Below are 27,459 nucleotides of genomic sequence, written 5' to 3' on the forward strand. Positions count from 1 at the left end.
GCTCCACTGCAGCATTGACCTGTGGGCAGATTTGTGTGTCTGCTGGGAAATAACGAGGGCTGTGGCCGTTCTAAAATCAGGTAGGAAATTTGTTCCTCTTTCTTCATACTGTCGTGACATAACTCTGATGGTGCCCAATTTGTTCGAAGTGCAAGGTCAGCTCAGCCGTTTGGAAAACAAAATTGAAACCTTAAATAAAACCCGAATGAATTACCTGGTCCTACTTCACTTTGTTTCAGCGACGTGTGCAGAAATGAGTGGATGCTTGAAGGAGAAGCTGTGTTTCTCTGGTCTATTTTAATTAGATCTTGATAGAGCGAAGTGTCTTTACACTGAGAGCTGTTGAACTAAATGCGATTTTTGCTGCTTTATCAAAATTCATTTGGAAGTAATTAATGCTCTGGGAAATATCTGGAAGAGGATCTAGACCACAGCTTGAGGAGGAGGAGGAGAGGAGGATGTTGGCTTCCCAGTTGCTTGTTTTCTCCCCAGGTAGAACTTGGAGTCCATGGCTCCTAGTGCAGAAGAGGAAACGGGAGGATTCAGGAGAGATACGTACAACTGCTTTCTCCAGCACTGCTTTTTTTTGTGGGATCAGTAGGATGAGGCTGGTGAAAAGAATTCACCTACATGTTTGTTTGCACAAGTGCCTCGTTGCAGCTTGGATCAACCACAGGTTGGACAGGATGTGTTGCCACCACCAAAACCTTTCTGAAATTGGCCGTCTGCTTGTGGCTGTTGGGCAGATCTGGGTGTCTGGAACCCAACAAACCAAACCTGGTGGGAAGTTATTCTCCTGGGAACATGAGGGTGGCCAGGACTGGAGATCTGCCATGCTCTTCCAAGTCGGTGTGCTGAGCCTGGTGTGTTAGAGAGGGAGCTGGAAGGAAGGGGAATGCCTTGAATGGGGAGCTAGCCAATTAGAATAAGGCAATTGCAGGTTACTTCTTAAATTCCTCCTTTGTATCCAGAACTGATGCTTTGCAAGAGCTCTTTGGATAAAAATGAAGCTTCCTGCCTCTTGAGTAGGAACATAGCAGCCCAAGTGGCTGGGATTCTCTGCTGAGATGTGGTAGCATCCCGTGTTGATGTTCTCATCTCATTAGAGCCTGGTGCTGCAGCCCCCTCCTCCTCTTCTTCCTCCCCCTGTAAAACTACACAAGGTTTGGTACCTGGCAGACTGGTGGTCCTGGTATGTGTCCCCCACAGCAAGTGCACATAAAACTGGTGCCTGGGTTGGTGTTTGGTGACTCTGCATGGCTGTGCTGCCAGATTGGGGATCATGTACACTCCACATGGCAATTCAACGTGCAGCTATAGCAATTTCTTTGGAGGCAGCACCTACCCCAGTCTTCTAAACTTTTACTTTTTCATACCTAAATGCAGTATTTTGGCCTTTTAGTTCCTGTGTGACTTCAGCGTAGACCCACTTATTGCTAAGGCTTAAGGAGAGGCGATGCCTTGTGTTAGAGCAGGATTAGTGTGAAAAGGGAAAGGGTGGAAGCCAGAGGAAAAGCTCTGGGGAGCACACAACTTTAGCTCTGAGCCAGACAGAAAGCTGGCATCTAAATCTTTATGGGTCTTTCTGCAGATCTTTGTTTATTTGGGAGAAAAAAGGGGGAAATGAATACTAGGAGAATTGATGCTGGCAGGTACAACGGTTCATTATCACCCCATGCAGACGGTGTTTTTTCTGCATCCCTGATTTTTAGCACCGAGAGCAGTTCCAGGTTTTGGTCGCCAGGCTCGTATCTGGGGAGGATTTAGAAGTTGAACTCAGCGAGCTTGCAGGCTTCTCAGGCTGCTCCTTTCCCAATCCTGCGGCTGTAATGCCCTCTCCTGGTAGCTGCACTGGGGATGCCTTTTTCTTTACATTTTCCAATTTCCACTGCAAAGCTCGAAGTTCGTGGGCTGCGTGCTGAAGGCAGCTGGCGCATAGCAGCAGGTGTAAAAGGGTTGTACTAGAATCATAGAATCAGAGAACTGTTTCAGTTGGAAGAGACCTTTAAAGGCCATGTAGTCCAGCTCCCCTGCACTGAACAGGGACAACCACGGCTCCATCAGTGCTCAGAGCCCCATCCATCCTGACCTTGGGTGTCCCCAGGGATGGGGAACCACCACCTCTCTGGGCAGCCTGTGCCAGTGCCTCACTACCCTTACTGTAAAACACTTCTTCCTGATATCCAGTCCAAATCTCCCTCTTTTACCTTGAAAGGATTTCCCCTTGTCTCAGAGTTCCCCCATCACCACTCTGTGTCCTTCATTCCCAACTTTTCAACATTTTTATCAGTGACCTGGATACCAGGTGTGAATGCACCTCAAAAGTTTGCTGACTTTTGGTTAGCTCTGAAGTGGTCAGGCGGTTGAGCAAGGTGATTTTTGAAGGTCCCTTCCAATGAAACTGCCCTACCCTACTCATCTCCTGGAGGCTGAAGGCCACCTCCTGAAAGGAGGTTATGGTGAGATGGGGTCAGCCTCTACTCCCAGGTAACAGTGATAGGATGACAGGTAATGGCCTTAAGTTTCACCAGGAGTGGGTCAGGTTGGGTATGAGGAAAAGTTTATTCTCAGAAAGAGTGGCAATGCAGTGGCACAGGCTGCCCAGGGAGGTGGTGGAGTCACCATCCCTGGAGGTGTTCCAGAACTGTGCAGATGTGGCTCTGAGGGACGTGGTATGTGGGCATGGTGGGATGAGTTGGAGTTGGATTTGGTGATCTTAGAGGTCATTTCCAACCTTAATGATCCTATAATGCAGCCTTGGTGTCCCCATGCTTGGAGGAGTGCAAACCTGCCCGGGAAGGAACCATCACATGAACACTGGGTTATTGCTGAGGTGGGCTTTGCTGCCAGGGTGACCTCTCTCCCTCACACCATCCTGTAATCCATTGAGGACGGGATTTTGTGATTCCCCAATGGACCTGGAAATGACTTGGACAGGACCCAAATGACAGGTCTGTAGCAGAGTTTGTTCCCTGGGAGTCCCTTTGCAATACAGGGGCACTGCTCAACATTCTCTCCTAACAACTGTGAAATATCTCTTACTCTACATCTTGTGTCCCAACCCCATTATCTGCACAACTTTGGGGCTATTTACCCTACTTGCCATCAAAGCCATTGTCCTGCAATAGTATCCAGGACTCGAGCGCACTGGGATCATGCCATAAAGGGCACTGGGCAAGTGGTAATCCACTGATTTCTCTCCAGTGAAGAGCTAAAATGCTCAAAGGCTGCTCCTGGGGGCTGGACTGACACAGAAGAGAGGTACCCACACTGTTTCCCACACTGCTTTGCTAAGATGTAGAAACATTTGGCATTTCCTCAAGCTTTTCCTCACTGCTCCTTGCATCTGCTTCTCTGAGCCCTCCTTGGGTTAACTCAGCTTGCACGTCTTTCATCGCCAATCCTCATTTCTGCTGGGAAAGAGCAACATGATCCCATAGTATAAAGGATAGCCATGAAATATGGAAGAAGAAATGAGAGGACAGGCACTCACCCTCTTTATATAATACCACATCAGCTGGTCCACGCTGCACGCAGCACCAGACCAATGGAAGAGAATGAAAAATGGAGCTGCTGCAACTGCTAGAGGCAGAGTTTGCTGCAGTGGGATGGAGGCTTTGGGGCACAGTGTAAAAAACAGTCCCCTGTCCACACCACAGTCTGTAGCTGTGCTCCCTGCAGCTGGGTATTGTGCTGGGCTGCACAATGCAAGGGCTGATGTCCCCTCTTCCTGTGCTGCTCCTATAAGCATCAGTGCCATAAATGCCACAGTTTCTATGGTTCACCTTGCAGGGATCTTGCTCTCTGCATGAGTCTCCTGCTCCGTGTGCAACACTATGGAGCATAGAGCAGCAGACAGGACACACATCCCAAGTCAGAGGTGGCAGGACATGAATCTATGTATTTCTCACCCAAATGCAGCCCTGGACTCTTCATCCTGGCTGGCACCTGGGGGAGTAGGCATCCCTGCTCCGGCACTCCCTGTTTGTGCCATTCTCCATGGTTTTATCTTCAGATGCACAACTCACCTGAGTTCAAGGCTGATATCCCTGAGTGGGGTTTCTACAACACCAGGTCCCTGCAGATACTTCCTTTATGGGCTCATAAACCTCAGGGCTGGGCTGGTTGGTGGCAGATCCCATTTCGGTGCCGGTTTGGATGAGGTCTATCACGTGGAGCAAAATTACCACCCAGTTGTGCTTCAGTGACAGCTGCTGGCAGGGCTGGGACAGGTGGGAGTGTGGGGCAAGGGTTTTCTAGTTGAGATAAGGCACTGGACTCTGAGCTGGAGATACCAAAGAGAGGGCAAACTGCAGCACAGAGGGCTTTGAGTCTGCCCCCAGAAGGAAGAGCAGGATGCAAAACCACGCTGTTGTTTTTGGGAAGGAAACAAGAGTATTTGACAGCATGAGAGGGAATGGCCTCAAGTTGCACCAGGGGAGGTTCAGGTTGGATATTACAAAAAATTTTTAATTGGAAGGGGTGGTAATGGATTGGAAAAGGCTGCCCAGGGAGTAGTGGAGTCACCATTCCTGGAGGTTTTCAAGAACTGAGGGATGAGGGATGTGACGCTGAGGGATGTGGTCAGTGGGCATGGTGGGGTGGGTTGGGGTTGGACTTGGGGATCTTAGAGGTCTTTTCCAGCCTTACTGAGTCTATGATTCCTTGATCGACTCCATCTGAGTTTTAGCTCCAAGACAGCCTGCACTAAAACCATCTGCTTCTGCATTCATCGCATACCTTGTGGTTCCTTCACTTCTTTGATATTCTAACTCTGGAGGAAAATGATGGTACTGTGGGATCTAGTGCTATCTAGGAATTATCAGTACTGCTTTTACAGTGGAAGTGTTTCAATGCCCTCTGCCTGCTCTGAAACCCATCAGGTTTCAGAGCAAATCAGGCTGTTTATCTCTGTGACCCATCATCTAACTGAGAGTTAATCTCTGCAGTAACTTGGACTGCCTAAAAGACACCGGATTGTCATTTCTGCCCTCTCCTTCCCATCTTTATGGCACTTTGCTGAGTCTGCTGTTGAGGGACCTTTGGATCCGTCTCTTCATCCGACAAGAAAAACCCCAGTGTAAGAGATGACGGATGACATTGGTGGTGTTTCTGGCATTCCTCTGGTGCTGGGGAGATTTTTTTTTGGCCTCTTGTGCAGCAAAGAGGGACATGGTTTAGGGACACGGTCAGTGGGCATGGTGGTGATGTGCTGGGGTTGGACTTGATCTTAGCAGTCTTTTCCAACCTTAATGATTCTATGATACTACGAAAGAGCTGTGCAGGAGAAGGAGGAGCTGTGTAAGGTGAGCTGTGCTGCCTGAGAAACTTCACAGCTGCCTCCCCTGCGGCGACGGCAAGTTGGAAGTTACAAAATTCAACCGCACAAAATGCTTTTGTTATGCTGATCTGCCCCTCACCCCCTTCCAAAGGGAGTTATGTCTCTAATAGGATTAAGTTATTAAAGTCCCCAAAACACGGGGAAAAATAAATAAATAAATAAAAAAGCACTGTGTCTGGAGCTGTTCAGAAATGGTGTGCAGCAGATTTCTGCCTGAGGCTTGCAGATGCAGGAAACGCTCTCCCAGAGGATGCTGAGGATCAGCGCTGATGCATCCTTGCCCAAATATTTGGGATATTTCCTCGAACCCCATCCTACAGTCACCCCATTCTGCTGGAGCAGCATTTTAGCACCAGGCTCTCACATTCTGGGAGAATTCTGCATGGGATGAACCTAACCTGGACTCACCTAATTTCTCTCAGAGCTGTGCGGTGAGCGGCTGCCCACGTCCCGTGATGGGATTTGAATTCTCCCAGCCTTCAGGACTGAATTTATTAAGCCTCACGTGGCCCCTCCTACCGTGGGAGGGACGGCTCTGCAGCCTCTCTAATGCTGGGTGTCACAGAGCCGTGCCACCATTTGGGACCAGGAGTGTCACGAGCAAAGGACACCATCACCCAAGTCTGGCAGAGAGCAGGAATACCCCTCCACGTGCACCCTGCTGAGGTGAGCTCCTTCCAGCATCCTCATTCTAAAGTTGTTCTTTGGTGAAATGCATCCCTCCAAATCATCCCCGCCTGCCCTAAAAGTTAGCACCGCAGCGGGGGGATTTTGATGACTTTTCTTTAATTCTTCAGAGTTTTGGGAGCGTTGTTTGGCATCCAGCAGTGGTGCGACCGAACCGTTTTCTGCACGGGTAGAGAAAACAAAGCCTGAAAAGGTGGAGAATGGGGACAATCGATAACAAAGGGGGAGCGAAGGGGATTATTGCAATTTGGGGGGTTTCTGGTGGCTTTCTGGGGAGGAAAAGGCTTTAAGCAGCCTGGCTTCTCTCTCAGATGAGTTTGCTGTGAGCTGTGGAGAGGCGGAAAGGAGCTGGGATGAGGTATGAGCAGTGGGTGGCCGTGGGGCTGGAGGGAGGGAAGCGGCGGGCGAGCATTCCTAATGCCTCTCGGATAAAGGGCTGTTTCCATAGGAATCGGGAGAAAGGAGCCTCTCTCTTTCTTCCCATGGCGTGTGAACAGGGAGGTCGTCCCGGGAACAAGTAAGCCGTGGAAGGGGAACATCTGGGAACAGCTGCAAATAATCACGACCCATTCAGGGAGGCTGAGAGTGGGCAGTGGCACTCAGGTCTGACGCATCCCTCGTGTCCCTTGGGTGGGCAACGGTGTCCATTGCCCAGGCTGGGAGCCTTGACCTAGGGTTGGCTGTGCAGGTGTACATCTAGAAGGAGAGTGTCTTGGTGAGCTGTTGTAAACCTGGGGACCAGCACTGAGCCAAGTTCGGGTTGGATAATGTGTGTTTGAGTTGGATAATGCAGGTTTGGATTGGATAATGCGGGTTCTGGTTGGCTGGAAGTCCAGTCTATAGTGTACATCTCTTGATTCCTTCTCCTTACTTTGGGATTCCTGCTCTCCCAGTGGGGTCTCTCTGCATTCATCCTCCGGCACAAAACTCCAGGTGGAAGGGCAAGAGAGATTGGAGGTAATTTCCTACAGCTGCTCAAAGTGTTTAGCTACATTTCACTAAAGAAAATGCAGAAAGTGCTGTGGGACCAGCTGGATTTTAATTAAAAAAACCTCTCTGGATGTAAAAGGAGCCAAAGCCTCTTCCTTTCCAACTTTGCTATTGAAATGTTTAGAAGATGCATGAGATTTCTAGGGAACTTTGAAAACTTTGATGAGAAACCACAAGCTGGATTCCACGAGCAGCCCTGTGACTTTCTTATAGCATGGCATCGGACTCAGGAGGTGACTGGGGGGGTCTTGTGGTCTTTATGTGCCATTGGGGTGATGAAAATGCAGCTCTTTAGACTCAGTGGCAGCTTGTTGCAGCACTACCTGTGTGCAAATGGGTGCTTAGTGTGATAAAAACACAACTGTAACAGAAAACATGGATTTTCCAAGTTTGTAGCCCTTTGGCAGTAAGTTTTGCTAACACTTGTTGCTGTCTGGCAGTGGGTTCAGGAGGCAATGCATCGGCTGAGAGATGAAGCAAATCCCACCCCATGGCCAAGAGACCACTTGGCAGCTTTGCATGGGAGACATGAGGGGTTTGGACTAATCTATAAACAGGAAAAGAAGTTGGCAAGATCCTATGAGCTCCAGGTCTCAACAGGAAGAAGGAAAGGGAGGTGACATGGACAGAATAGCGTGGAGATGGTACTTTTGATGTACCCTGGACCATTTTGGGGATGCCCCATCCTTGGAGGTGTTCAAGGCCAGGCTGGATGGGGCCCTGGGCAGCCCGATTTAATGCTTGGCAATCCTGTCCATGGCAGGGGGTTAGAAATAGATGGTCTCTGAGGTTCCTTCCAACTCAAACTATTCTATAGTTCTATGATTCTATGCTTTTGCACCAGCCTGAGCTTGGGCTTGGCTCCACATTTCAGCCTCTGTTCCAGCTTTGGACACCTCACACAAGGGAGCACCTGCAGGTCCTCATCTCTTCAGCATCTCATCCTCACCTCATCCTTCATGTGCTGGCTTTCTGGTGGCTGAGGGTTTGTTGTTTGGTGACATCCCTTGTTGTAGAGAAGGTGGTCTTGGTCCTTGTTCCCTGCAACTCCTCACCAGCAGAACATTGGCATCTGTGGCATTTCATCTTTTCTTTGTACCCTCCAGGAAAAAAAGAGGGAAGGAGAGTCCTTAGAGGGCTGAGCAGTCATCATTCCTGGAGGTTTTCAAGAAGAGCATGGATGTCACATTGAGTGACATGATCAAGAGCAGTCACAGACAGCATTTGATGGTTGGACTAGATGATCTTATTGGTCATTCCAACCTTCACGATTCTATGATTCTATGACCTTATCCTACCGAGATCCTGGCCTCATACCAGTCCTTCTCTCCTGCCCCTAATTGCCCTATAGGCCTTTGTGATGTCCACAGGTGCTGTGTTAAGCATGATGAGGACCTGCTCTAAGGGTCTGGATGGATTCTCCATCCTCCCAGCTCACATCCTCTCTGGTGCTTGGGTGGTTGTGGTCTAGGTAGTACATATGATGCTGTAGGAAGAGAGATGAGGAACCTTGTCCTTCAGCTTCTCATCAATGGAGTCTCATTGCTTGTGTAGAAATGTTTTGAGTCAGGATTGGAGCACGATCCTGGCTGGTCCCTTCCTGCTCCTAATCCTGGACTTGTTTTGGAAAGCCTCCAGAGTTTGAGAAATAAAAGGCACTTTAGAAAAGGAGAGGGGGGAGTGGGATGGAGTCGGCAGAATTGGCAAGAGCAATTGCTTTTTAAACGACTGCCTATTTCTTAAGATGTACTTGCTACTGATTAACCTTTGCTCTGTGATTGCTTTAATTGATTCATGCCTTAAGGCAGTCGGAAAGGTTCTCTGGGGTCACCAGGCTCTCTCCTGAGTGCTCTGTTTCCCTGAAAAGTTTTTAACACTTTCTAGTTGGGTGAAACCCAGTTGTGCAAGTAATGTTGGTGAGTGGCACCAAACCATTTTGCTTTTCCTTCCCCCAAATTATCCAACCCCCACTTCAGGTTTCACCCCTGTGACTTCTTCCTTCCCTCTGCTGCTGTCAGACCACACCTATCCCACCCCTCCTCTTGTGTTACTGTGAATGTTGTTTGGAAGGATACATATTTTGGCCATTCTGTGAATATGAGGCTCTACAACAGGGCGAAGTCCATCATGTGCCTGGTAGTGCCTGGCTCTCCCAGATCCTGGGAAACACTTTCCTTATCTCATCAGCTGATGTCTGACTGACTACTCTGAGCTTTTCTAAGGGGTGGTCTTCTATGTAGCAGTGCCCTTTGGTGCCTGAGTGTCATAGCTATATAAAGACAACTCACGAAGCCCAGGGTGCAGATGGTCCTTTGAGGTGTGTTGAGATTGGCTTGTAGAGTTTGAGTAATGAAAGCGCCTTCATCTTGGGCTGGATTCATGCTATAGCACTCAATGAACAGATCACCCACAGCTCCATCAGGTGCTCAGAGCCCATCCAGCCTGACCTTGAGTGCAGGGATGTGGCACCCATCACCTCTCTGGGCAACCTGATGGGGAACTAGAACGTGGATCTTCAGTGTCAGACAATTCTTTCACTCCAAAGTTCATTCAAAACTTTACTGAGATACAAAGGTGCAGTAGTGTTTAATGAGCTAGAAAGAGTTTTGCTCTGGAAACAGCAGAGCTGCACCTTAGCAGCATAAGAATGGACCAGCCTTGATGCATAGAGATGCTGTAAAAGAGAAAGCTCATGGAAACCATCCCTTCCTTGCAGGGGTGTTTTGCTCCAAGCCTATTAACTCCAGCAGCCTGGGGAGGGCTGGTACTGGGGGTTTTGGAAAAATGACCGTCCAGGGGCCCCATCCTTTGTCCAGGCTGAATAGCACTCTGCAGAGCTGCCGACAGAGGTATGTGATCTGCAGACCTCTTTTCTTCCTCCCTTTTGGCCGGCAGACAAAGTCTTCCCTTGGAGATGGTGCTGGCGGCAACGTGCTGCCCTCAGTGGGGCCGGAGCTGGGGGGAAGCAGAGGGTCCCTCATGCTGTGTCCCAATCTTATCGTCATCCCTCAGCAGCACAGCACAAAGAGCAGCTCAGGAATTCACAGGAGCAGGGAGGGAGCTGAGCCAGGACATGCTGAACTGCACAAAGTGGGATTTATCTTCAAAGAAATGTTTCCCTCCTTTCTGAGCTCCTTTTTTAAAAAAAAGAATTTTCTTCCAAGAAATTCGTCCCTCCTCCTTTCTCCAAGCACTTGGCAGGGTTTGAGCTATGGGAGCACTTTTTTGCCATCCCACAGTTGCTGTTCAGTGTGGGAGAGAGACTTCTTAGAAAGCTGAAAGCCACCTGGGGCAAAGACCAGGGCTGAGCTCTGTGTGTTCCATGAGCTGAACAGAGCTGAATCCTGCATGGGCAGGACATGGAGCAAAGCCACCACTGCCAGCGACACACGGCCATGAGAAACTGTGGATTCCCCATCCTTGGCAGATTGCTCAAGGGTGGATTGGATGGGGTTTTGGGCAACCTGGTCTGAAGGGAGGTGTCCCTGCCTATGGGGGGTTGGGAGGCTGGATGGGCTTTGAGTTCTCTTCTAACTCAAACCATTCTGTTATTCTATGTTAAGCCAAACTTTTAAATCAGTTATATGAAGGAGCTCAGGGTCAAAATCAGAGGAAAGGAACAGCTGGTGGCCCACCAACAGGGCCAAAGCAGCTCTTGTGTTCCACTGATCTCTGTGCGGTGGATCCATGCTTTGGCTGTTTTGGGATGTTTTGGGGCTGGCCACCAATCTGTTAATATTGCAAGGTCTTTGTAAGCCCTCGGTCTAAACAGCTTCTGATTTGTAATGCATTTTGTGCCTAATTTAACGATACTGTGCTATTGTTGTTTGCCTGGTTGTTGATCTAGATCATCTGGGCTGCTCTCCATGGCTCATATTCCCGGTGTATAAAGCAAAGCTGTAACTTTGAGCATCTCCAGATTTCCTGAGAAGTTTACAGGAAAGACCAAGTGGTGATGGTCTCCCGCCACGCAAAGGAAATGTATGTGCTATAGAATACTCTTCACTACTCTACGTGATAAATGCTCTATGCACCTAGTGGGATGGGAGGTTCAACTCCCACCCCAAGCTCTGGTCTAGCAGATAACAACCTCCTTAGGGTCCTGATCCCAAATCTGATGGTTTATCACATTTATAGGGCACTTCGGGATAATCCCATTAATGAATCAGCATTAATAGAAGCTTTAACGTCACACATTTCCTTCCTCACTTGGAGCAATCAAATTCTTTCTGTCCTTGCTCATCTACTCACACTCCAGCATTGCATGCGACTCTTCAGCTGCTTGGATGGGAATTTCTCAACCCTTTTGCTTTCTGTGGCTGTGTATTCAAAAAGCCTGGAAGGAATTTTTGGGAACATGATCCCAAGTGTTGATGCAAGTGGAGTCCTTTACCACACAGCCCTGGTTTAGAGAATGGGTCTGCCCTGTGCTACTACACCTAATCTTGTGCTTTCATAGACCCAGTTAGCTCTCTCTACAATATAACTTATCTACCCTTCTCTAGGATCTATATAATATGACATCTGCTTGGATGCAAGAAAACATTAATAAAGTAATTACTGCTTCTACTAAAGTAATTACTCTTTCCATTTGGAAAAAAATCAACTGCTTTACGTTTTTCCTGTGTTGTCTTTTCATATTGGGCTTTTCTACAGTAGTACTGCATGTGTCACATGAGTGGGACCTGCCCCTGGATCAGAGCTTTTTTGTCCTGAGAGCTGTGTGAATACCCTGGGAAAGCAGGTCCTGAAAAGCATTTTAGACACATAGCCATTTCATATAGGGGAATATAAATGTTTTTTATATATATATATATATATATATATATATATATATATATATATATTATTTTGAGAGAAAGAGCTCTGATGTGTCATATCTTTTCAGGCCCTTCCATGGCTAAACTGGGTCCTACCCACCACATTTTTGTGCATGGGAAACTATGGGGAAAAAGAAAAAAGTTAAGGTATAAAAATCTCCTGTGCTCAGGTCAGTGGTTGTTCTAAGATTTGAAGACTTCTTTGCTGTCTTCAGCCAGAATTTCCTCTCCTGTTATCATCAATAAAATTGACAGTAATTACTACTGCTTTGGGCTTGGAGAATACCTTGAGATGGACACAGGTTTTGTCCTCTTGCTGTTGGAGCATCACTTCCTTGGAGCAGTGAGTCCCATGGCAGGGGCTGGTGCCCTTCCTGCTCATCCCTACCTGAACCCACGGGGTTGGAGGTTGTGCCTTTGTCCTGCAGGCTGTGGGGACTGAGGCTGGTGTGGGCTGGAGGCCACTAAGATGGACTGATGGCTCTTGGTGGCTACCTTCACTTGAGAAGTGCCATGGAAGTTTCTGGAAGGACAGTTGGGACTCCCTGGAGAGCAGATGGGGAGATGGAAGCTTCTAGAAGGAGGGTTGGTAGGCAGGCCTGGAAAGTCCATTTCCAGATGAACAGCAGAGTGATCTGGGTGGACCTCTTTATAAGGAAGCTATCAGTCAAAAATAATTAAAACCCAGGCCCTAGGGTGTGAATTACCTTCTATTCTCCCTCAAAAGAAACTTCCCCAAACTGACACCATCCCTGTACGTGCCAGTCTCATATCTTCATTTCTTGCAAAAGAAGAGACTCAGGCGGTGTGTCAACCTTTGCTGAACCGAAGTCACACTTTTTGGTAAGTTTCCATCTAATAAGGGACAGGAATGCACATGGGTCCAGCCAAAGAGGTGGCATTTGTGAAAAGTCTTTCTTCAACCCTTCCCTTCCCTTCCCTTCCCTTCCCTTCCCTTCCCTTCCCTTCCCTTCCCTTCCCTTCCCTTCCCTTCCCTTCCCTTCCCTTCCCTTCCCTTCCTTCCCTCCCTTCCCTTCCTTCCCTTCCCTTCCCTTCCCTTCCCTTCCCTTCCCTTCCCTTCCCTTCCCTTCCCTTCCCTTCCCTTCCACTACATTCTTCCTCTTTCTTCTTCCTCTTCTATTTTTTTAAGCTACTATTCCCTGGCTTTTTCCTCATTTTGCTCCTAGCAGGCAAGGGAAAATCTATTGTAACACCATGCGACCCTTTTGCAAACATGATGATTTCCCCTTGCTTGTTTCCACACAAAACTGAAAGCATTTGTACAGAATCCATTGCAAATGCTCTGAGGTTTGGCCAATAATTTCCTGGGCATGCATTTGTTAACGCCGCCCATAAAGTGCTTTGAAGATGAAGCAAAACAGCTGTAATTTCTAATGGTGGTGATTATGATAGATTATGATTAAATGAGGCTTCTGCAACTGATTGTGAACAATGAGTCATCCCCAGGGAATGAATACTGGGGACACATGTGCTCCAAACACAAGAACATGTTGAGAGAGGTTCCCTGCAGGAATATGGAGACTGAACAATTCTGGGGGGGATGTAGAGGTAGAGTGTTTGTGCTTTGTGCAAAAACGTGATTCAGCTTTGTACTGTTATTTCCTATGATGGTTCCTCCAGAATAGAGTTCAAAAAATCCTATGCAACCCCAAGAGATGCAAAGATTCGTCTGTATTTGCAGGTTAACTTGTTTGAAGCAGACTTGATTGTTTGTGGTGATATATTATGAATTGCAGGGCATTAACCTAGGTGGAAACCTCCACATAGCTTTGAAAACCACAGCAGAAGTGTACAACAGCACATTAAATGAATGAAAAAATGAAAAAGATATTGTTCTGGTGGCCAGAGGAACAATTATTCCTCATTAACCCCTTCTACTTTTGATTCACATTACTTCCCCTGGTAAGCCCAATCGTTTCAAAAAGATGAGAGGTAATGGCATTTAATTAGCACCAGGGGAAGCTCAGGTTGGATATTAGGGAACATTTCTTCTCAGAAAGAGTGGTGAGGCATTGGAACAGGCTGCCCAAAGAGGTGGTGAAGTCACTGTCCCTGGAGGTGTTCAAGAAGAATGGATGTCACATTGAGTGACATGGGTTAGAGGTATTGTGCTGATGGGTCGACAGTAGGATTAGGTGATCTTAGTGGTCTTTCCAACCTTAATAATTCTATGATTCTATGGTTTCTTTGCACTAAGGACTGTGATCTTCTGCTTTGATCCAGTTGCTATTCAACCCATGAGAAATTTATTCTGAGCTGCACATACTGGGATCCCACACAGAAGGAAAGTGTAATTAGGGCTTATGTAGAAATTGTTGAAAGCCTTAGTGATAAATTTAATATATTACCTGCCAGGAAAGGAAAGGATAGAGAGTATATCCATATCACCGGGAGATTATGACTAGTCATGTTTTATACAAAATTTCTTCTTTTCCTATGTAAAACCTCCTAAATTCTCCGAAAAGAAACTGGAAGAAGATGGCCGTAAAAGAAGAGGTAATCTAGGGCTGTGATCCAGATCCTTAGGGTAGAAATGGAGATTCAGCTATGCTCTTTGCTGAGATCTTCTGACTGATGTGTGCAGCTTGTGGTGATGGTGACCAGCCAGCAGCATCCTGCAGGCTGTTTTTTCTCCTTACAATCTGTTGGTGTGATGCAGTTGGAGACTCCCAGGTGGAAGGGCAGGATGTGATGCTCCTGGAGAGTGGTGGGGGTGGCACTGGGGGGGGTCTTTGCTGTCATCTGCACCTTCATGCAAAGGACTGTGGGTGTTGGGAAGGCTCAGCTCGAGCTTGGGGCATGTCCCTGCCTTGGCATGAAATTCATTTTCTCTCCAAATCGCTTATAGATGGCAGTAAGATCAATAAAATACAAGGAAAGACAAAGAAAGATGGGGAAGGAAAGGAACAGAAAGGAAAAAGGGTAGGAGAGGAGAGGAGAGGAGAGGAGAGGAGAGGAGAGGAGAGGAGAGGAGAGGAGAGGAGAGGAGAGGAGAGGAGAGGAGAGGAAAAGGGAAACGAGGGGAGGAGGGGAAAAGATATATAGGAAATAAATGCAAAGATCCTCTCCTTGCTCGTACTCTTGACTCCCAAGCAACTCTTCTGCAGTGCCTTTGCATTTGGGTCATGCAGAGTGTTTCCCATTTTTTTTTTTTCCCCATCTCCTCCCTCCACCACTCCTGGATGATTTCTCATACTTTTCCTCACTCTCTGTCAAGCAGTGAGAACAGGGCAGCCCTGATCCACTGCCTGCAGTTGTGGGGACCCTTATCAGTGATCAAACAACATCTGTTTGCTAGAGAAAGACCTGAGGTCTCCTGGGCATGTAGAGCTGGAAAACATATGTTACAGCTTTCACAGCTCACTTACTAAGCTCTAAACCTTGCTCTCCTACTGATGTATATTTTCCTGCTTGCTCTTTACTCCTTTGTCTTTCCCAGTGAATGGGTTTAGGGTTTGCTGTCACCCCTCTCCTGTACCTTTGCCTGGTGGGGATGAGCACAGTTGCAGACAGCCTCTGAGTTTTAGGAGCACTGCTTCAAATCTCAATGCAAGTGCTGTGAAGCCTCTTGTTATCTGCTAGTAATGACTGAGCTGCTCCAGATCCTATCAATGACTTCTGGACTCTGCCATATGTTGCAATGCTGTTTGCCCTTTAGCTGGTTGCTCGGTCCAGAAGCAGGGACATTATCTTTATTAGGATCAGATGCTTGTGAATTTTGTGTTTGATGTGATCTGAGGCATTGCAGATTCAGACAGACCTTGGAAGAGATGTTCTCATGGCTTCTGAATGCCATACGACAATTGTAAGACTGTAGGCAAGGATGGAGGGTCATGGGAGAATGTCAGCCGTATCTCCTAGATGGTCCTTGTTGGAGAGAAAGAATGCTCCTTATAAACAGCTCCAGAGGTTCATATTCCATGGTGTAGATTCATAAGCTTAAGCTTCCTAAGTGTTATTTCCTGAAGGCTGGCAAGGGATGGGTGCCACCAGGACATTATTTGCGGATGCAGCCCTGTGACAAGATGAACCCTTTGAACACTGAGGGCTCTGAGGTCTGAATGTGGAATCCCCAAGCTGGCATCCTCACATCATCTCATGCTAAAAGGTCAAGATCACAGAATCACAGAATATCCCAAGTTGGAAGGGACCCATAAGGATGACTGAGTCCAATTCCTACAGATGAAACCAAGATGACACCTTGGTTGGTTTATCTGTGGTAAAGACAGGAGCTCTGTGAAAGGCTCCTTGCTGAATGTTTCCCATTACGTGGGATTTTGTGCTCACTCTTTCCAAGAACTCCATAGAGACAGCAGTCATCCAGACAGTTGTGAAATACATAACAGAGGAAAAATTTAAACTGCTCTCTGTATCTCGCACGAATAGGTCATGAGGTAGTGGGCTTAAGCTGTAACACAGGAAGCTAGACATTGAAAAAACCTTTGAAAGGTAAAACTGGTTCAGATGGGATTAGCATGTCTAGGGAGCTAGTGGTACCTCCATCCTGTGGCAATTTTTATGAGAAAGATAGACTACCACAAAGATTTAACATCCAGCCAACCAAATGGAGAGAACAGTGTGTCAAGTCCCTGCAATTTGTTTTCCTGTCAAGTCCTATGCACTCATAGGCAAATATTGATGTGTGAACCTCATGCACGCATCAGGAATGCAATAGCAAATCGTAAGATCTTCTGACAGAAAAACAGATGATTTTGATTGAGTGTCTTCATCCCTGTTGCTGAAGGAGAAGGATGAAGGCTTGAATAAAGGGCTGGGGAAGAACAAGTGCTGTGAATGGGAAAACTGTGGTCTAGGGATCCTCAAAGAAAGATGTTAGTGAACTTTTAGGAGTGGCTTGATCCCATCATATCCAACAGTATGGGGTTGTCCCTGACTGTCCTGAATGGCCTCTGCCTCAGGAAGACATTCAGAGCATGGCACACCTGGGCACACTTCAATTAGCAGTGGTCCAAACTGACAACTCTTGTGTCTCATTTAATCACAGGGTCATTAAGGTTGGAAAAAACCTCTAAGATCACCAAGACCAACCCATCCCACCATTCCCACTGACCATGTCCCTATGTGCCACATCTCCAGGGTTGCTGAACACCTCCAGGGACACCTCCCAGGGCAGCCTGCTCTTTTGGAGAAGAAACTTTTCCTAATATCCAGTATCTATCCCTTCTCATTTGTGCCCAAGCTGATGATAGACATTTGGAAAATCTAACAGGGATGCAGCATTTCAATGTTAAGTTGCATCTTGTCTTTTCGTATTATTTATGGCTTCTGCAAACTGATTATAGGTTTTCTGGGGGCAACAAAACACTCTTTAGTGTAACAGAAAAGCACCTCAGGGCATGTTCATGCTCCAAAGAAGTGATGGATGATGGTGCTTCTTTGTAAGACAACACACAAGTATATTTTTCTAAATCTTTCTTCATGTTCCTGATAGTGTCCTGCTGGTCAAATTGCTCTTTTCTGGCACAAACCTCTTTGTTATTTGCTCTCCTACATGACTACATCACTAACAATTTACCACCAAAATCTTTGTTTAAAATCCTGACAGTGAACAGATCTCCCAGGTGTGCAAATTTACAGCTATTCTTCCTAGCCATGAAACACTCTGCCAGGAAAGGTATTTCAGCCAGGAAATAATTTTTCCATAAGGGATCAGTCTGTACAGAGCTGCAGTTTTTCCAGGATAAGAGAGCTGTGAACTGGGAGGGCTTTAGTCCCTTTCCTGCTTGAGCTAGTTAAACTGGTAGGGGGTTGCAGACAGGTCATGGTGCTTTTGAGCTGGTTCCCATGGCTAAGTTGAGGCTCAGGCTCATCTGACATGATTTGGGAAGCTGCATGGAGAGCTTAAGTTAACAATTTCCTTTCCCAGTGCACCCTGCTTAGTCAAAAGGAGGCAGAGGTTCCCTTAGAGGTGATGCAGAGTGCTGGAGTTATAACCAGCAGCATCCACTGCTTGTCACTGACTGCTGGGGGGGCTTGCAACAACCATGCTTTAATTGTAAGCATCTCTATTAAGGATATAACATTAGGGGGATGTCCATACCATGCAGTCTCGGCATCCTCTTGGGAAAAATTCTGATATGGAAAGCTTACTCCATAAGAAAGACAGGTTGGATGGGGCCTTGGGCAGCCTGATCTGGGGCCTGATGTGGTTGGCAACCTTGCCTGCAGCAGGGGTTGGAACTAGATGATCTTCAAGGTCCCTTCCAATCCAAGCCATTCTATGATTCTACAACTTTAAGGAAAGGAGAGGACAACCACAGTCGTGCCATAAGTCTTGGGATCTCATTTCAGGAAGAAGATGAGATAAAGCTATTCAGATGGAAGCCAGTTCCACCAGCCTCAAGAAGATCAAATTTGGGAAGCTGAAGGTGGTACGTCGGCGCTTGCTGCAGAGATATGAGCACCAGCCCTTCATCTCCTGCCTGGCTGGGTTCTACAGCTGCCGATGGAAGCGCTACCAGCGCAGAAGGACCGAGCCTGGGAAATGCTGCTGCAAGACGGTAAATTTGCCCAAAATCAGCACAAACATTGACTTCCATACTGAGACAGGTCAGCCCAAGCTGACAAGCGATTGATGCCACATGTCAAAGGTTGCCCAGTCCAAATGAGGTCTATCAGTGCTCTGGATTTTGGCTTTGAGATCTTGATGTGTTGCTCAGTTTGTCTGTGCCACCATGCAGCAAGCAAACGTGGCAGCAGGGAATGGGCTGGCACCAAATGAGGAGCCAATGAATGGGGGCCATAAGAAAGAAAGTGATGGACCCTTTAGCTGAGTCTGTTGTGAAAAGACAAGGGGAAATAATTTCAAACTAAAAGAGAGGATATTTAGATTGGATGTAAGAAAAAAGTGTTTTTATGATAAGGGTGGTGAAGCACTGGCGCAGATTGCCAGAGAAGTGATGGGTGCCCCATCCTTGGAGACACTCAAGGTCAGGCTGGCTGGAGCTCTGAGCACCTGATGGAGCTGTAGATCATAGGATCATAGAAAATCCCAAGTTAGAAGGGACCCATAAGGGTCATTGAGTCCAAATCCTGGCTGCACATGGGATCACCCAAAAAACAGGCCATATGTGTGAGAGTTTTGTCCAGAGGCTTCTTGAACATCCCCTTGGTGGTCTGAGCCCTCTGAGCGTGGAGAGCATTTGGCTTTCAAATCAGACATGCCCTAATGATCTTTACTACTTAGACTATGGTTTAACCCAATATCTAAACCCAGTGTCTGGGAGTGCTGTCCCAATGTTCCCTGAGCTCTGGCAGCTCGGGGCTGTGCCCACTGCCTCTCCTTTGAGGAGATCCTCCTGCTCCCAGGGCACAAGGTAAGGAATCCCCTCCACGTCAATATTACAGAATCATGGAATGGCTGAGATTGAAGTCACCTCTGGGTCCGTTTGGGGCAGGGCTGGCCGCAGTGACAGCGCTCCCACATCATGCCTCTGGAGACCCTCCATTCAGATACTTACACAAATTGATCAGATCCCTCTGAGCCTTGTGTCTTCACAGGCTGAGCAGCCTCAGCTCTCTTGGAGAGGGTCCGGAGGAGGCCATGAATGTGCTCAGATGGCTGGAGCATCTCTCCTGTGAAGAAAGGCTGAGGGAGCTGGGCTTGTTCAGCCTGGAAAAAAGAAGGCTCTGTCTGGAGAGATCTCCTTGTGTCCTTCCAGTACTTGAAGGGAGTTTATACATGAGGGAGGTCCAGCATCAAGACACATGTTTAAGGACAGCCTATAAGTTTTCTCTGATTGTTTTGGAGTAAACAAGGCTCTGAGCAACTGTCCTTCTTCTGCCTTTCTAGCGGGAATGTGTGTTTTTCCCACTGCTTGTTGGAGCTTTCTGCTTTTCTCTGGTCTTCCTGTACATGTGGGGTGAAGCAAAAAATGACTACAATAACTTTGACTGGTAAGTACTGTGTTTTCCTTCTTTTCCACTTCAGTCATGAGCCAAAGATTTGACTCCTTGAAGTCCTATGCCCAGCATTCAAATTGATAGGGGAAATGGTTTCAAACTAAAAGTGAGGAGATTTAGATTGAGTATGAGGAAAAAAGTTTTTTATGACAATGGTAATGAGTCACTGACACAGAGAGTGTGGTGATGCTCCATCCCTGGAAGCACCCAAGGTCAGGATGGATGGGCTCTGAACACTGATGGGGCTGTGGGCGTCCCTGCTCACTGCAGAGTAGTTGACTAGATGGCCTTTAGAGGTCCCTTCCAACTCAAATGACCCTGTGATTCTGTGAAATTGAACAGCACTGCCAGGAGTAAAGAGTTGTGGTGGCTAGCAGCAGAAGCATTGTACCAGCTATCTCAGAGCAAACAGAATTACATGCCCCCCATCTTGAAACAGAGGAATAGTCAGTGAGTCTTTATGCAAATCCTTTCCTTCTGAACTGTGTAGGCAACAGTTACATAAATCTAACACCTAAAATTAGATGCCATCCAGATAGCTCTAATATCAGAGGGAGGAAAGGTGTAATTATGTCATTGACTCTTATGGAGCCTTTGGGTAGGAAGTAAAGCTTCCCTCTCTCTTCTTGGGAAATGCCTCTGCAGCTCCTCCAGTGTTCTGACATCTTCTCCTCCAACTATTGTTTCCCTGCAGCCCCTGTGCTAATGTAACACAAATGCTGTTATGAGATTTTATTCCTTTTTAGGTATAACTATGGGAACCTAGGCTTCTGGTTCCTCTGGTCTCTGGTTCTCCTGATAGTGGCTGCAATCCTGTTCATGTACATCACACTGCTTTTGGTGAGTAAAGCTCCTTGCAAGAGTGAATTACGGGCCTACAAAGTAAATATAAGGTTGGCTTTGACGTGTCAGACCAAAGTTCACCCATCATTGGGAGTGGATACTTGGGAAGGACTGGGAACGCAGAGAGCATTTCTGGTACTTTCTCCTCATTTCTGACCATGGAAGAGCAATTTCAGTGCAGAGGTTTCTGAGATAGTTGTAGGTTTGATGCATTCTTTCAATGATACCCCTTTGGTGAATGCGGGAGCTGAAGTTTGTTGCTTTGACAGCAGGGAAGTATGAAGATCTGAGTCACATTGTGATGGTAATGTAAGAACAAGGTTATTCCTCTAACCCTGAACAGAAGTGCTCATTAGGAGAAGAGAAATATCATCACTGGTGTTGCCATGATTCCCTCTGCTTTGCTGGAGAGTTTGTCTCCAGGCAGAGACAACAGACGTGGTGAGAAAGCACTCCTGAATTGTATGCCCAGAGAGGTAATGTCCCTGAGTTCTTCATTTTTCCAAATCTCATTAAATTTTCTCTGGACTTCTGATCTGCTCCTTCCTTTGATTTCTGGAAACCTAGCAAGGGCAAGCATTTCCCAACGGTGCTACCTGCTCAAACTTTTTCCCTGTTGTTTTCCTCAAAGAGAACCCAAAATAAGCACAGATCTACCTCTGTGTTCCAATCTTCTGCATGCAGAGCTCCAGGCAAAGAAATGACTTCAATTCCAAGAACTGTAGTCCATGCTTGATCTCACATCTGCTTCCATTTTGGGATGTCATGTATCCAGGCTGGGTTGATGGCTTTGACTCACCACTATGACCAAAACCACTGGCTTTTATCACCAGTTCCAGTGGATCTGGCTGGATCAGCTCCAAACTTGTGTCTGTGCTTTGTCAGCATCCAAACACCATTGAGTACCCAGACCTTTTTAGAGGAGTTTCATGTCCTTGGCAGCATGGAGGTGATGACTGCAAGCTGAATGAAGTAAAGCCAGAAATGTAGTTGTAAACATGAAATTGGTGTCCTATGGTGTTTGATTCTGTCTTGGTCCCACTGTATAGATAGATCCTCCCAGCATCTTGGTTCTGTCTGATGAGACTAAAAGGGTCTGCTTTCCTCAAGAGGGTGAAGCTTGGAGTTCGTGGGCTATCACCAAACAAGTTCTACAAGAGAAACATTTCAGAAGTGCCTCTGCTCTTGAGACAGCCCCTGCAGTCAGACTGCATTTCCTCCGCCTCACCATGAAGTCACTCACCCAAAACCACTAGGTATTTCTAAAGGCACTTGCCCTGCTTGCTTGTATCATTATGTCAATCATGTAATTTGACATGTAGCATTCAACTGTGATGAGCAGTGGGTGTTGGGAGACACGAGGCCCCATGCCATCAGGGCTGTGATCTAACTTGGAATAGACCCTGAAGAAAAGAGGAGCACAAATAGTGCTCAGCACTACCATCCATGTTCCTGCTATCTCAAAATGTGCAAAGTTTTAGCTTAGATTTTAGGAAGAAATACTTCATTCACAGGGTGGTGAGGCACAGACCTGTTGAGGCTCAAGGCCAGGTTAGGTGGAGCCTGACGTATGGGATGTATTTGCAAATATCAGTGGTTGGAACTGAGTGGGCTTTAGGATTGCTTCCAATCCAAACTGTTCTGTCATACTATGATTCTATGACTAGGGATAGGGATGTGGAGGAGACTGGCAAGTCTGACTCACCAATGCTTGTTCTAACAGGACTTCTTTCAGACGATGCCTTAGCCTGGAAACACACCGTCATCACCATATAATCTTCCCTGTCACAGCATTTAGCCTTGCAGTGTAGCCTGTGATGAACCCTCCAGCACCAAAAACACATAAACACAATGAAACCCTTCTACACCTAAATACTCTTACTGTTGTGGGTGCTGCTCTCATGTTCTGGCTGAGCAGTTCTGGATAGAGACCATCTCCATACCTGTTGGACTTGAAGTCTTCACCCAAACAAAGTTTCCTTGTGATCATAGATTCATCTTTTGATTTGGAAGGGATCTTTGTAACAATCTAGTCCAACTCCTCTGCAATGCACAAGGACACAACTCCATCAGGTGCTCAGAGCCCCATCCAGTCTGACCTTGATGGGGCACCCACTGCCTCTCGGGGCAGCCTCTGCCAGTTCTTCATTACCCTGATTGTAAAGAACTTTTTTCCTTATATCCTTACATTCCTTATACTGATGCTTCACATCACATCAAAAAACTGAGCACACTGCTGGCCTTGTTGGAGTTGAGAGAATTTACAGCAACCAGTAGTGGCTTGTTTCTTTTACCTGTGGGCACTGTATCCTCTTCCTTAACAATGGCATCCAACTAGAACCTGCAGGCCTGCTTCCATGTCCTCATTGGGAACCACTGAAGCAAACATTCTTCAACCCACCAGCTGCTGAACAAAGCACTGCACAATAAAGCAGTGACTGCAAAAATGCTTTCTGCCTGCATACATCAGTGTAATTTTCTTCAGACGATCAGTTTCAATTAATGTAATTGTTACTGCTCCCCAAGACAATTTTCTCATTCCTATTAAAACTAAAAGGTTAAGCTGAGGGGTCTAGCTGCAGGACAATCCAGGTTCAGTGGAGAAGAAAAATCTTTTGTTGTTCAATCTTTTGAACACCAACAGATAATATTTTCCTTTCTGTAGTTCAACCGTGTTCATTGCAAGGGTTTGGGAAAGTCATTTGTGACTGTATAAAGTAAAGTGCTTCAGAAATGCTGTAGCCTCTGCATTCTAAAAAAGGCTAAAAAAAAAGACTCAAAACTGTCCACTGGCACTGAAGTTCAGAAAGGTGGGATGAGGAAACTACTGTCCATCATTTTTCATCATAACTTCTGCCCCAGTCAGAAAAAGGAAGACAGATGTGAGACCCATAACAGTGAATCCAACTCACTTATTAGGGATTATATGCATCAGGGAAGCATGCCTAAGTCACGAGTTGGCTGGTAGATCATAGAATCACAGAATGGCTTGGGTTGGAAGGGATGTAGCTGTATCTCTCCTGCCATGGGCAGGGATGCTGACCCTGGTGGAAGGAGACATTTCCACACTTCTTACTAAAGATAGGAAGATTGCGAGTATTGGATGTAAGACTGAAAGAGCTGATGGGGCTGGCAAGAGGGACCTGGGCTTTAACCTTCATAGTAACAATCAGATATATATCAGTCACCAACACTAGCATGTCCATGAACTTATATTAGACAATCCCAGGATCTGCACGGAAACAGTTTGAAGGTGGGATACCTGCTTGTGTTGGTTGTTCATTTGCCCAAGGAAGTTCCACTTCTGCTGCAAACGTGTGAGACATTGTTAGAGACAGATGGTCCCTTTGGAACAACACATTGGATGGGTCCTGAGACAGCTTTTGAGGATGAAGCTTGAGATGTTAAGCTTCAGGGGTGCATGGAGAACAAAGAAAGCTCAAGCTGACTGTGCCAGAACACACAGGCTATGGATCTTGTCCACAACACATCTGCTCACCAACCCATTAAGATGTGTTCTCCTACAGTACCCAGTGGTACAACTGCAGGAGTTCCTTCTTCACCCTTTGATTGGTGATTATTCTTCTTGAAAACTGATAGCAAACTATTGATTCCATTCATAAAACTGAGCTCTTCCTCCAATGGCATCCCTGGATGTGCTGCATCATTCGTAGGAAGGTTATACTGCAATAACAGGGGAGAGTCTGGTTGAGCACACCCTGTGGAATAAGTGGATGCACATTTGACTTGGATCAAGTCTTTACAACACTGCTTGCAGAAAAGACAAGATTTTGAAAGTGTCTTTATTCTTCGTTTTTCTGAACTGAATTATTTAAATGGGGCTGGCTTAACATCTTCAACAGTAATTCAATTCCCTCCAAACTGTTCCCACGGTTACCCATCATGTACTGGGTGTAGGATTAAATTAAAGGAGTCTAACATGTCAAGAAGTACTTAAAAGCTGATCTGTATTCTCTGCTGTGCTTATCTCACTTCAAATCAGCATCATCCTGGAAAAAGAGTGTATTTGTAGCTGGGTCAGGAAGAGATTACATTCTTTTGTAGTTGGGTTTCAGAACAGACCCAGGGAACTACCAACCTTTCAGCCTTGCTTAAGTGCTGGGGAAGATCATAGAGCAGATCTTCCTGGAAGCTGTGCTAAGGCACATGGAAGAGAAGGAGGTGATATGGGATAACCAACACGGCTTCACCAAGGGGCAGGTCCTCCCTGGCCAACCTTTCTTCTTTTTATGTTGGCATAACTGCTTCAGTGGACAAGGGAAGAACCACTGATGTCATCTCTTTGGATTTAGTAAGGTCAGTGACACAGTCCCCCATAATATCCTTCTCTCTAAATTGGAAAGATATGGATTTGATGGGTGGACTGTTCAATGGACGAGGAAGTGGTTGAGAGATTGTACTCAGAGTGGTGGTCAGTGGCTCAATGTTCAGATGGAGATGAGTGACAATGGTGTCCCTCAGGGGATGGAACTGGGAATGGTGCTTTTCAACATCTCCATCAATGACATCAACATCTGGTGATGCTGCTCCCCAAACTGTCCCTTACAGTCGCTGGGGAGAGTGCTACAGCTATCTGAGCACAGAAGAAAGTTTCCAGCAAAGACATTTGCTGGTTTTCCTCACCTTTTACTTCTCAGTGTTCCAGGCCTTGTGTGTTGTCCCTTGTCCTTACTGGGGTTTGCACTGTGCTTCAAAGGAACCCTCCCCATGTATCCCACCAGGAAAAGGAACATGCCAGCCATAGGGCTGCAGCTGATGACTAGAAATTAACCCAATACAAAGTAGAGGTTTTGAATCTCCAGTGGTAGATGTCCATGTTCTGAGATGTGCCTGCTTGCATTTCTTGTAATTGCTGTCAATATGTGTTCTACTTTGCACTCTGCTCTGTATTTTTATTTATTTATTTATTTATTTATTTTGGTACATTAATTATTCCTTGAGCTATATCCCCCATGGGTGATATGCATCTAAATGACAACAGACACATAAAAAGCGGGCAAGGTTCAGGTCATGGATGCTGGCTCTGGCTATATCCTTTCTGCCAGAGTTTATATTCACAAAGTGTGTGCACCAAAGAGCTCAGCAAAGATGTTGATCCTACAGGGCAGCTTTGTCGTGTGCTTGGGCATTTCAGGAGCATATTTACTGTGGCAATAAACATTTCTCAGCACACAGCTGTCCTGCTAACATCCTCACTGTTCTGCAGCAAGGCATAAAATGACTTTCTGAAGCAAAAATCATTCCAGGACTGCTTCACTAAACAAACTTTATCATCCTATGCCAACTATGCCTTCTTGATTTTCCAGGTCCTAGCAATGTGCTTGCTCGCAGAAGGGCAGCAGCTATACTTGCACTGGAGTCACAAGGTGAGTAGAGTCAGGGCTTCCTGGTAACCCTAATCCATGTTTTAAACATCAAACCTGTGGTGTACTCTTAGTGCAAAACTGCTTAGATTATGGGAGAGACGGAAGGGAAGGAAGAGGTTAATTTCAAGAGGCTTTAGATATCCATGAGAATGATGTTTCCACCTGAGCTGATCACCCCAGGTTCCCTTTGGCTGAGGGAAATGAACTGTCTGAAGATGCAAATCATCCAGCTGGTCACAGGTATCTAAATTAAGATGAGATGAATCACACCTAAACCACCTTTTTTTCCTTGCTGACTGTGAAAGGAGCCTGCAGTGACTCATTCAGATGAGGATGTCTATATTTGACGTGCTCACATGTGGTAGCATAAAGACAAAGGAGGAGTTTGCTGAGGATCGCAGCACAAGCCTCTGCAGGCAGTAGCTGCTTTCTCTCTAGAGCAGAAATGTGTCTTTCTCCAGGCATCCTTTTTGTCTTTGGGAAGTTCTGGAAATGTCACCTGGAGTTCTGAAGGTACAGAAGCAAGCCCTCAGGAATCTGTTGCTACAAAATTGTACATAATCACAGAATCATAGAAATGTTAAGGTTGGAAAGACCATTAAGATCATCTAGTCCAACCATCAACCCATCATCACCATGCCCACGATGTCATTCAATGTGACATCTGCCTTTTTCTTTAAAAACTCCAGGGATGGTTACTCCACCATCTCCCTGGGCAGGGATAAAAGTTACCTTTCTTAAGAAATTCTTGAAAGTTAAGTGAGACATTTCAAAAAGGAGCCCCTAGCCATGCAGTTTAGGGAAGAATGTAACATGATGACAAATTATGCAGTGGAAATAAGTAGTTGAATGGGAAGATACTTGATCCTGCTTCTTCATTTTAGTAATGGAAATAAACATTTTGCTATTGAAAATGGGCTTTCTGAAGAACTAGAAAGAGCAATCTGTGGAAAATATTAGGATGGTATCCTTGAGTGGAAGAGACTGGGGACGGATCGTTAAGATGTTGATGTGTAGGATCTTCCTGAAGTGTGGTTTGGGTCTTGGTCCAGCTATCATGTAGTGCCCAGCAGATAGATGATGTACCAAGAAGAGCATACAATCATAACTGCTTTGGTACCAAACTGGGCAAGTAGTCAAAGAACAGAATGAACTACTCCTCCGTTCAGTTAAAAAATGAATACTCATCTCTGAAGTGTTTGAAGTTGCAGAAGCCCATTGCAAAGCAACTCAGCATTAAAAAAAAATGTGACAATGTGTCTCTGGGTTCAATTCATCACTTGTGAGTTCAGCCAGCTACAGGTAAAGGATTTAATGTTGGATCATATGGGATCTATATACACCAGCTCACAGAGAGATGTCTGTCATTATAAAGCTAGTGGAAAGAGACCACCTCTGGAAATTCCCCTCTTTCTCTATTCATTTTAGAGGAAATCTTGAGGCTGAC

At 46.3% G+C, this 27,459-nt stretch overlaps 1 protein-coding gene across 5 annotated transcripts in view; it reads left to right on the top strand.

Annotated features, from left to right (window-relative positions):
* Nucleotides 1-4,275: 4,275 nt before the first annotated feature.
* GDPD4 (glycerophosphodiester phosphodiesterase domain containing 4) overlaps nucleotides 4,276-27,459 on the top strand; it is a 35,496-nt gene continuing 12,312 nt past the window's right edge. Inside the window, exons 1-7 of one of the 5 annotated variants that reach the window (XM_010706149.4) lie at nucleotides 5,889-6,007; nucleotides 9,735-9,867; nucleotides 10,866-10,999; nucleotides 18,172-18,380; nucleotides 19,673-19,776; nucleotides 20,529-20,622; nucleotides 25,953-26,012. In XM_010706149.4, the coding sequence (XP_010704451.2) occupies nucleotides 18,198-18,380; nucleotides 19,673-19,776; nucleotides 20,529-20,622; nucleotides 25,953-26,012 (441 nt within the window). In that variant the 5' untranslated portion in view covers nucleotides 5,889-6,007; nucleotides 9,735-9,867; nucleotides 10,866-10,999; nucleotides 18,172-18,197. Of the gene's footprint in view, nucleotides 4,449-5,850; nucleotides 6,008-6,138; nucleotides 6,222-9,734; nucleotides 9,868-10,865; nucleotides 11,000-11,962; nucleotides 12,682-18,171; nucleotides 18,381-19,672; nucleotides 19,777-20,528; nucleotides 20,623-25,952; nucleotides 26,013-27,459 lie in introns of those variants that run through there. The other 4 variants (XM_019612315.2, XM_085216486.1, XM_010706148.4 and 1 more) reach the window with 4 other exon arrangements.

The sequence above is a fragment of the Meleagris gallopavo genome, chromosome 1 (assembly GCF_905368555.1).
Source record: "Meleagris gallopavo chromosome 1, MGAL_WU_HG_1.1, whole genome shotgun sequence".
NCBI classification, from domain to species: Eukaryota; Metazoa; Chordata; class Aves; order Galliformes; family Phasianidae; genus Meleagris; species Meleagris gallopavo.